The sequence below is a fragment of the Myotis brandtii genome, unplaced genomic scaffold, assembly GCF_000412655.1.
Source record: "Myotis brandtii unplaced genomic scaffold, ASM41265v1 scaffold434, whole genome shotgun sequence".
Lineage (NCBI taxonomy): Eukaryota > Metazoa > Chordata > Mammalia > Chiroptera > Vespertilionidae > Myotis > Myotis brandtii.
Genome location: NW_005366599.1, coordinates 2,220,630 through 2,230,912, shown reverse-complemented (window position 1 = coordinate 2,230,912; position 10,283 = coordinate 2,220,630). Strand labels below are relative to the sequence as shown.

Here is a 10,283-nt window from a genome sequence, read left to right as displayed (position 1 = left end):
GCCTCGCCGAGATCCTCGTGCTCGTGGGCGGCTGCGACCAGGACTGCGACGAGTTGGTCACCGTCGACTGCTACAACCCGCAGACGGGCCAGTGGCGCTACCTGGCCGAGTTCCCAGACCACCTGGGCGGGGGCTACAGCATCGTGGCGCTTGGCAACGACATCTACGTGACGGGTGAGTGGGCTGGTCGGGAGGATTCCGAGCCGGCCGACCCCCCGGCAGGGGTCTCCGGGGTTGGCCTCCTGGGCCCCTGCGGGAGCAAGTCTACCTTATTGAGAAACCCACCGAACCTGGGCCCGGGACCGCGCCCAGCGGTCACTTCTCCTGCCCCTCGAGCTGGACTACGGTTCTGTTCTAAGCCGGTACTTTCGACCTAGAAGAAGGGCCTCTTGTGTGAGCGGGACACGGCTGTTTGTGGGTTTCTGTCCCGCGCTGCGGGGCCTGTCTGGGGAGCCCACTCTTTTCCCCAGGAAGTGCCACTCCCCCCATTTGGTTGGGAGATACCGGGGCATTCACCCCCCACAATGGGTGCTTTCTCTTCTCCCTAGGGAGTCCAGCGACAGGCCTGGGGCCGACGCCCTGTGACACATCCATTCCCCCCTCCTGGGGATTTCTCCCTGCCCAGCCTCCAAGGCCGCTGAGGCTCGCATTTGGTCACCCTTGACTAGGCTCCCTTGGCCTTGCACCTGGGCTGAGCTGTGGGTCACATGGTGTTTAGGCTGCTCTCTGCCCGATGACTGTAAACACAGTCACATGCTAAGAGGTTTTCTTCCAGTTACTTGGCTCAAACCCCAAAACACTGCCGAGTCACGCTGGGCGGGTCCACATTGGGCTTCTCCCAAATTTTTTATTGAGGATAAATCTTGGCTCCAACAGGAGGCTACCTCCTTTCTCGGGGTGAGGAGGGGTGGTCTCCGCGAGGGCTATATAAGGAAAGAAGCCGGCTGGGTGTGCACTCCGCCCGCTGAGGCCTGGGATCCCTCGGTGAGGCTGTGGGCTGGGCCTGGCACACGGGAGAAAGTCAGCTCTGAGACGGGCTGTGTCCCTGCCGGGCTCTGAGCTGACAAGTGGGAGGCATCCCGGCCTAAGGACACACTCCACTCCGTGGCCACAGCTTCCTGACCTGCAGCTCGGGGTCCAGCCTCTGCTGCCATCTCCCAGAATCGGCCCCTTTGCAATCTGAGGTTGGCCCTGTGTTTGGGAACCGTGCCCCCCACCCCACACCTGGCGGGGGAACTCCCTCCCCAAAGTGGTCAGACTGGCCTAACTCCGCACACCCTGCCTACATGTCCCAGCTGAGCAGCTAATCCTCTGGGTGTAGACAGGTGGCGGTCATTCCGAGCAGCTGCCTGTCGGGAATTTCACGGGAGAGAAAGCGCCTCAGCTGCCTCAGGCACACAGTTCTCCCTTAGAAGGAAGAAGGCCTGCTGCACGCAGACGCATTTATCCGACTTGTTTTCTCCCTTTAAAAAGCTCAGGGCCACGGGCCGGATAGAATGTCCTGTCTGCTCTGCCTGTGGCGCCAGCCTCGGGGGCAGGGAACGCAGCCCCTGGGCCCTGGGGTCCCTTCACCCTGGGGTCAGGCTGGGTCCTGGGTGGACTTGTTTACTTCATGATTACAGTCAGCGCCGTTGGGCTTTGATGTTTTTTATTTCAGTTCTTTTTTGAAATGTAGACAGAACTGAGTATGCGTATACCGGGTGGGGAAAAGTAGGTTTACAGTTGTCTGCGTGTGAAAGTTTATTCTCATCGTTATTTATTAGTTATTTGGAAAGTGGATACAACTGTAAACCCACTTTTGCCCCGCCCTGTGTCTGTACAACGTGATGACTTTTTCCTAAATCAGGAACTGGAGCTGGAAGTCCACTCGGGCGTTACGTTGTGTGTTGGGTCTCCTGCTGCGGCATGAAGTGGATGTCCTCTCTCTCCGCTGTTTCTGCACGGCCTTGCTTAGGGGGTGGCCAGGCAGCCTGGACTCTGGTGAACAAGCCCCTGTGCATCCCACTCCCGTGCCGTGTCCCCAGGAGGACCGGCTCAGACCTGATGCCCTGGTCCAGTTGAGGTGCTTGACATGTACGTGGGGTCCAGACCCAGGTTGTTTACTTAGAATTGTGGCCCCAGGGCCTTTGGTTGGCCCGCAGAGATTTGGCGGTGTTTTTGTGGCATGAAGCCCCAGGTTGTTTACTTAGAATTGTGGCCCCAGGGCCTTTGCTTGGCCCGCAGAGATTTGGTGTTTTTGTGGCATGAAGCCTGGCCGTCTCGTCTCAGGGGCGGTGAGCAGTGGTCAGCGTCTGCATTGCTTTAGCCGCGGCAGGGAGCCCTGGCCTGGGCATTTACAGTGCAGGAGGGCGTGTGTTTACATCAAAGCCGGGGAGGTTCATTCCTCCCCCTGGAGATGCCCTCTGGGGAGTTCAGGAAGGCGTAGGTGGGTGACTCACCCCAGCGGGCAGGGACTGACTCTTCTGCTGTGCGTGTCCTGGCAGGTGGGTCCGATGGCTCCAGGCTGTACGACTGCGTGTGGAGGTACAACTCGAGCGTGAACGAGTGGACGGAGGTGGCGCCCATGCTCAAGGCCCGTGAGTACCACAGCTCCTCTGTGCTGGACGGGCTGCTGTACGTGGTGGCCGCGGACAGCACGGAGCGTTACGACCACACCACCGACTCCTGGGAGGCCCTGCAGCCCATGACCTACCCCATGGACAACTGCTCCACCACGGCCTGCCGCGGCCGGCTCTACGCCATCGGCTCGCTGGCCGGCAAGGAGACCATGGTGATGCAGTGCTACGACCCGGACACGGACCTGTGGTCTCTGGTGGCCTGTGGCCAGCTTCCGCCCTGGTCGTTTGCCCCCAAGACAGTGACTCTGAACGGACTCATGTATTTCATCAGGTGAGTCCCCAGGGGCCAAGGCCACGGCGCGATCTCACCAGGCCCCGTGCGAAGCGCGTCGTCCCTGTTCTCGCCGCATGGACGAGGCCGGGGTGGGGTCCAGGGCTGGTCTTTCTGACCCGCAGCCTCTGTTCTGACGGCAGCTTCTGGGGCTTTCAGGTTTTCGTAGTGGAGGGGTCCCGGGTGTGGTGGGGCTAGGTCCTTCCAGGGACCTTCTAGGCGCTAAATGAAAGGAGCCCTTTGCCTGGACTCCCACCTGGGGGAGCCCCGAAGGCCCCAGCTGTTCCCGCACGGCCTTCGCTGGAAGGACCCTGACCGTCTGAGAGGGGTTCTGAATCTTAAACAGACCAGGGGACGCTATGTGGACACTCGAGACTTTGGGGAACGTGTGGTCTTCACAGAACGAGCCTTTGCTCACCGAGCAGAGTGTCCACCCCACTCAGGCAGGAGGGGGCCTGCCTCCAGGTGCCAGCGGCCAGGTGGCTGGACTGCCCGCCCCCTCTTTCGTGTCCAGTGCGCGTCTGCTGGTTCTGGGTCTGTCCCCTCCCCTGGCCTGGCACCGGGAGGGCCCATGACTCTGGCCTAACGAATGCTGTTGTCCAAGGTCCCGCAGCCGCTCTGGATGGGAGGGAGCTGGTGCTGAGCAGGCTGCTGCCTGTGGGGATGACGACAGTGGGAGCGCACGCTGGGGGCTGGGGCCTGGGCTTGCCGAGCGCTGTGCCGCCTGCTTCCCGGGCCGGGCGTTTGCATGGTTGGCCTCCATGAGGAGGGGGCCCATCGTCATTCCTTATCACAGGTGGCGAAAGGCCTGCAGGGGTGGGGGACTTACTGCCACAGGCCTTACATGGTCGCACCAGGTGTGAACCAAAAATGCCCAGGTCCCCATGTGGAGCCACTGCAGCATGGCAGCACCCGCAGGTCTCGGTGACTAGTCACAGCCACGTGCCACCGCCTAATGGGCATCCCGGGGCCAGCACCCCCTGCCCATTGCGCACAGCCTCTGTGTGCTGTGTCCCTGCTGCTCCCCTCCCTGGCCTGGAGCCATCCTGCACACATGGACCAGGAGGGAAGAGGACGGTATGAATAGCACGCCCCTGTGTCCCCTCTGTCCCCCTTTGGGCTGGGGCTTTGAATTGGGAGCCTCAGAAGCTCTCCCCACCCCCAAGCCTTGAACCATCTGAGCTGCCACTCCCCTCTCCCCGGGCTTTCCGGTGAGCGCATTCAGGCAGGTGGGCATTCAGGCAGGTGGCCTTGCTTGCACGTGGCCGAGGGGCCAGGCATCTCTGTGGGCAGGAGCCTGGGGGCGGCTCTGAGAAAGCCCTGGAATGTCGCCAGCCCCGGGTCCTCTTACAGACACCATCTGACCCCTCCCCCAGCTCTCCCTCCCCGAAGTCGGGGTGGGTGTCTTCCGAGGGGTGGAGAGGCTATAAATACAACTTATCAGCGTGCCAGCCTCGCAGGCTCTCCAGGCTGCGTGCCTTTGAGAATGTCCTCCGCGCCGTGGTCCCAGGGCAAGGTGTGCCCAAGGCCGGGTCTGCGCTCTCCTCCTGGTCTCAGTCACTTGTCGTTACCCAACCGCCCCACGTGGGTGCCTCCGAATTGTTAGCCTTTGTAAGGGTTTACCTAAGTGGGGGGGCAGCTCTGACACCCAGCCCCAGCCCAGCTGAGAGAGTGAGTGGTCAGGAAAGGCAGCCGGTTGTCCTCGGGTCCGGCCGTGACTCACCTGAGTGCAGGCAGCTCCTGGTCTGATGCACTTGAACGTTTGTCGCAGAGCCACCCTGTCATGCCCTTTGGTGCCCCATGGACCACATGCCTCCTGCTCGGAACGCCACCCATGGGACAGCTCCTGAAGGTGTCTTCCCAGGGAGGCGGCTGCCGTGTTGGGGCGCATCCCATGCCTGCTCCTGTCCTGGCTGTGAGCAGGGCCCCCCCAGTAGCCGCGCCCCCCAGCTGTGTCCACCTTGGTCCCCATTTAAGCGGCTCCTTGGCTGGGGCCCTGCAGAGGAAGGGGCTGGCAACACTGTCCCGCCTGGTCCCATCTGGCTGCAGGGTGTGCGTTCCTGCTCGGGGCGGACAGCCCGCTGGCTCCAGGATTAATTACCAGGGTATGTACGGGCCACAAAGTAGGAGTGGCTTTTGCATTTTGAAGTAGCTTGAGGGGGAGAATCAAAGCTATTTTGTTTGTTTTTAAATATGTTTCTATTCATTTCAGAGAGAGGAGGGGAGAGGGAGAGAGAAACATAGACATCAGTTGGCTGCCTCCTGCGCACCCCCTATGGGGATCAAGCCCGAACCCCGGTATGTGCCCTGACTGGTGCCTGGGTCAGTGCTCAGCCACTGCGCCACATTGGCCGGGCAAGAGTACCGTTTTCTGACGTGAAAAGTGTGAAATGGCAGACTTCTGGGATCCATGAGTGAGCTGGATTGGGACCAGCCAGCCCCTCTACGGGTGCCCGTGGCTGCTAGTGCAGGGCCTCAAGCACTCACTGTCTGGCCCACCTGCCGACGCCTTGTCTGCGGTCATTCTACTATTTTGGGAAGAGTCTTTGCTTTTCAAGGCTGTGCCTTGGAGCCTTTAATAAGGGTGACCCCCCAAGGGGAAGGGTAGCTCGGGGGCACCTTCCTTCCTGTTGCCGTGGTTACCCTGCTGTGCGCTGAGGACGCACAGTGAACGGGGCGGGGTAGGGGCTGACAGCAGAGGTGAGGCGGTGATCGAGGATCGGTCCGGGCCGAGTGGGGGTGCGCGATAGGGTGGTCGGCCACGGAAGACTGTCCTGAAGAGGTGGCCCAAGTCCAAGTCAGAAGGACGAGTAAGAGGCGGGTGGGAAGAACCCTGATAAGTTCAAGTTCTGAAGCCAGTGTGGCTGCAGCGAGGGGAGGGCAGTGGGTTCATGCTGGGTGCTCGGTGCTGGGTGCTGGGGAAAGGGTTAGGCACCTGAGGATTTAGGGAGGAAGGTTGGCTTCTGGCCTTGGAACCCAGGCCAGAGGTAGGGGTGGGGCCTGAAATCAGGGCTAGAGTCCAACTAGGTAATTAAAAATATGTCTCTTTTCTCCGCGGCCAGAGATAGGTCTGGTTCCTGAGTAGGGTCTGCTGGGGATTGAGAAAATGAAAGAAAGAGACAGACAAAGAGGTAGAAGGAAAAAGCTGGGGCTGGGTGGGACCACTGTCCTCTGATGGAGAGACAGGGACAGGGGCCCAGAGCCAATACGGCGTGTTTATTTTATATAGCAAAAAACAGGAAGTTTTACTAAAAGTCAAGACCAGGGGTCCTCAAACTTTTTAAACAGGGGGCCAGTTCACTGTCCCTCAGACCGTTGGAGGGCCGGACTATAGTTTAAAAAAAAAACTATGAACAAATTCCTATGCACACTGCACATATCTTATTTTGAAGTAAAAAAACAAAACGGGAACAAATACAATATTGTATTTGCATGTGGCCCGCGGGCCGTAGTTTGAGGACCCCGGGTCAAGACAAAGGAGATTATGTGCATTCTTGGGTGCTTGGCTGGATTTAGATAATGAAACCCTCCCCCTGGCACCTGGGCTGAAGGTCAAGCTGACAACACTCCTGCCTTTTGGCAAAGCGTGTTTCCAGGACGTGGCTTTGCCAAGGCCACTGGCTTCAGCTGCCAATAATTAAAGAAATGCCCATGTGCCTTCCCAGGCGCTCTCTACAGGTAATGGGCTGTCAGATGGCACCAAAGAAGTCCCCAAAGGTGAGGGGCTTGGAGGACCCTCCTCTGCAGTCCCTCCCACCCACTCCCCTCCTCCCCTCCACAGGGACGACTCCGCTGAGGTGGATGTGTATAACCCCACGAAGAACGAATGGGACAAGATCCCATCTATGAATCAGGTAAGTGTGCCTGCGGAGGAAGCACAGGCCGCCCTGAGGCACAGAGCACACTGGGGAGGAGTGTCCACCAGAGATCACACGTGCAAAGGCCCTGGGGCAGGGCGAGCCTGGTTCCTAGAACAAGGTCTCAGCTCAGTGTGGCTGGTGTCAGTGAGCAAGCTGACAACAGAGGGGGGACAAGGTCAGACGAGGTCTTTGGGGGCTGACCTTGGTAATGTACTTACTGAGCGCCTGCTGTGTGCTCTGAGCAGGGCACCCACACGGTGCTGGTGCTGTTGCCTGATCGGGTCTCCCCTTCTCTCTGCACGTTGAGGAGTGAGGTGCCGAGCCTGATAGTGTCATGGAGCCAAGAGGCAGCGGCGGCATTTGGCCACTTGGGCCAATTTCCTTAGTCCCAGACCCACCTACCCCACCTGCATCTTTTCTGTCTTCCTTAACATTTCCACACCTGCTCTCAGGGTACCTCTGCGTGGCACATGCCGCAGTTTACAACATCACAGCTTGACATCTTTATCCTTAAGAAATTAACTTTATGTTTTTCCCCAAAGTAAGCTACACATACTCATAGCAAGCACGAGGAAGATGATGGCCCAGCCTTGTGGCTCGGAGCTTAGTCTCGGGTCCTCCCAGAGGCTCAGTTCCCCGTCTGGAGGTGGGAAGACCGGTCGCACCTGCCGTAGAGGCCGGTGCTGCTCCCAGGGAGACTCGGCGCCTCCGCAGCCCCCTGACCACCGCAGGGCCTGGGCGGGGAGCCCCTTTTCCGAGGTGGGGTGCAGGAAGGGTGCTGGCGGTCCTGGCTCCCAGCGTCACTTCCTGAAGTGTCGCAGCCGCCCCTCCTGAGGGTCCCAGGCGCCTTCTCCGTGGAGAGGGACTGCGGGGGCTCTGCCAGGCCCTGGCTACTGGCCGCCACTCACCTGTCGCCCTTGACCCACAGGTGCACGTGGGAGGCAGCCTGGCCGTCCTCGGAGGGAAGCTGTACGTCTCGGGCGGGTATGACAACACGTTTGAACTCTCGGATGTGGTAGAAGCCTATGACCCTGAGACCCGGGCCTGGAGCGTGGTGGGGCGGCTCCCGGAGCCCACCTTCTGGCACGGCAGCGTCAGCATCTTCCGCCAGTTCATGCCCCAGACGCCCTTGGGTGGACGTGGCTTTGAGCTAGACAGTAGCACCAGCGACATGGACGTGGGCCAGCCCCGGCGGCCACCGGAGCACCCCCAGGAGCTGCACTAGCCCCGGCCTGGCCCAGGGAGGGCCTCGATGCAGTAACCCAGCACCTCGGGGGCGGCGACCCCCTCCTTCGTGCCTGAGGACAGGTGGGGCTCACCAGGCGGAACCCGGCTCTTGGGCTGCCGAGCAAGCCTCAGGGTCCGACGGCAGGACCCTCTGCATCTAGACCCGAGTCACAGCTGCGGCGCCAGCGCCAGTTGTGAACGGCCCTCCCTGGGCCCAGGAAGAGCTGCCTCCTCACCGACGCGTGTCTGGCTCCCACAGGCCACCACCCCTGCGCCCCCGCCTCCCCACTGTCACCCCCTTGCACCCACCTCGGGGGAGGAGAGCCTCTGGGGCATGAGTGGAGGGGGCGTGAGAGTGGCCGAGGCTGCCTTCCCGCAGGCCGCACTGGGGATCAGGCGGGCGATGGCTGTCTCCCCCTCTCCCCGGATGAAGGGGGTCACGCACAGAAACATCCCCACAGGGAGGGGCCTCCAGCAGCTGAGCTCAGGCCCAGGGACGCAGGGCGGTGGGACTGGTGTGGCCTGGGAGGAGCCCAGAGGGGCCTGCTGAGTGTGTCTCCATGCGCCTGGGCTGAGCCTGATGTTGGTGTCCCTGCCTACCCACCCCACCAGCTGGCATGTTGTCGGTCCTCTGCCCTCCGCCCTGGCTCGGAGGCCTCTCCAAGTTCAACCCAATGCAAGAGGGTAGAAGCCTGCAGGTGCAAGGGCGGGCTCCTTCCCGGAGGCGCTGGGAGCTGGTCTTCAAAGCCCAGCCAGGCGGACAGTGCCCTCGCCTGTGGTCAGGAATCCTGCCTCGGAAGCAGCCCCAGGCAGTGTGGCTTCGTGGTTGCTTGCAAGGTTTGAAAGGCAGTTTGGCCTTAAGAGGCGGTGGGAGCCAGGGCTAGTGATTTGTGATCTGTCCACAGGCCTCTGCAGGGTGGGGTTGGGGGTGGGATCCAGGAGGTCGGAGCCCCCGGGCTCAGGGCACGTTTCTTGGGGAGTGTGAGCATTTTCGTGGATTGGGTGGGCTTGTCCCTCAGGCCCCCGGCGCAGCTCTGCTGGAGTTGGTCTCCTGTCCAGTGAGGAAGGTATTTGCATTTTCTCATGCGATAAATTGAAATGTTTGCTGAGCGGCCATTTCCGTATGTTCTCACCGGAAGAAAGGGTTAGCATCACTTCACAAATGCCACTGCAGACCCTTTCGTTGGCCAGTGGCACCGGTTCTGGAAGGAAGCCTGTGGCCTCCAGGGCCGCTGGCTGGGCCCTGCTGTGTGTGGTCATCGCGGTGGGTTAGATCTCGTGTTCCAGACACCTGCTGGGCGGCCACAGCTCACAGCCAGCCCTTGCCATCCCATGGGTCGTCCCCACTGTGAGTCAGGCACGGTGGGAGGGCATGTAGGGGTGTGGGGATCAGAACGAGCCTTCAGACGTGTGCTCCCTGCCCTGGGGCCCCCCCAGCACGGGGTTCAGGCTGGGAAGCCCCCACCACTTGCAGATGAATGTACACTGACTTGGGGCCGGGGTGGGACTGTGTGGGGTGCACACCCTTGTATCAGTCTCCAAGACACATTAAGTTATGGGAGCTCGGGGATGGCATTGAATGCTGACCTGACTGTTCTGTATTTATGACTCTAGTCACCCTCCCCCGTCGGCACCCAGGGCCAGCCCAGAGGGCGGGTGGGTGTGCGTATTTATTGTCTGTTCTGGAGGCGAATGTCCCATCCAGAATGTTGCCGTTTTAGGGCGCCTTCAATACTTTTTGAAATAAAAATGTTTCCTATACACTTGGCGTCGTTGCCTTTACTCTGTTGGCACCTTGGGAGGCCACATGTGTGAGGCGGTCCGGTGCTGGGCAAGGGGAAGGGGCGGAGTGAGCCACGCCAGGGCTCATGCTAAGGCCAGGGGCAGAGTTTTCCAGGCCCTCTCTCATCTTGAATGACTACAAGGTGTGAAGTGGAGGAGAGGGCCATGAGGTGTGAGGACTCAGCTGGCGGGTGTCCAGGCCCCCCGCCTGCTGCTGTCGCCTCCCTGCCTGCCTGTGGGCACCCGCCCCCGCCCTCCCCCAGTCCAGCCTGATCCTCTCTGCAGTGGGTGAACCGGGGCCTGGGTGGGGGTGCCCGGGAAGGACTGATTCCTGGGGCCCAGAAGCACTCGACTCTGCTGAAACGCAAGCCCTTCTGAACCCAAGGAAAAGGCCGGTGCCTGCGCCCGGAAGGGGCGTTTTGAGGCCGTAGTTTGCCTTTTTAACACGCCTGCTGGACAGCTGCGAGGCAGCTCATAATCTGGTGTCAGTCATTGGACTTGAACTCATTACCTGAGCTCCTCAGT

At 60.7% G+C, this 10,283-nt stretch overlaps 1 protein-coding gene across 1 annotated transcript; it reads left to right on the top strand.

Moving 5' to 3' along the window:
• Positions 1-2: 2 nt before the first annotated feature.
• KLHL21 (kelch-like family member 21) lies at positions 3-9,739 on the top strand (the record flags this gene model as incomplete). The annotated part of the gene is made up of 4 exons (XM_005874366.2): positions 3-174; positions 2,484-2,889; positions 6,671-6,743; positions 7,678-9,739. Coding segments are annotated over 4 exons (948 nt in total), but the record flags the coding sequence as incomplete, so codon positions are not given.
• Positions 9,740-10,283: the final 544 nt, after the last annotated feature.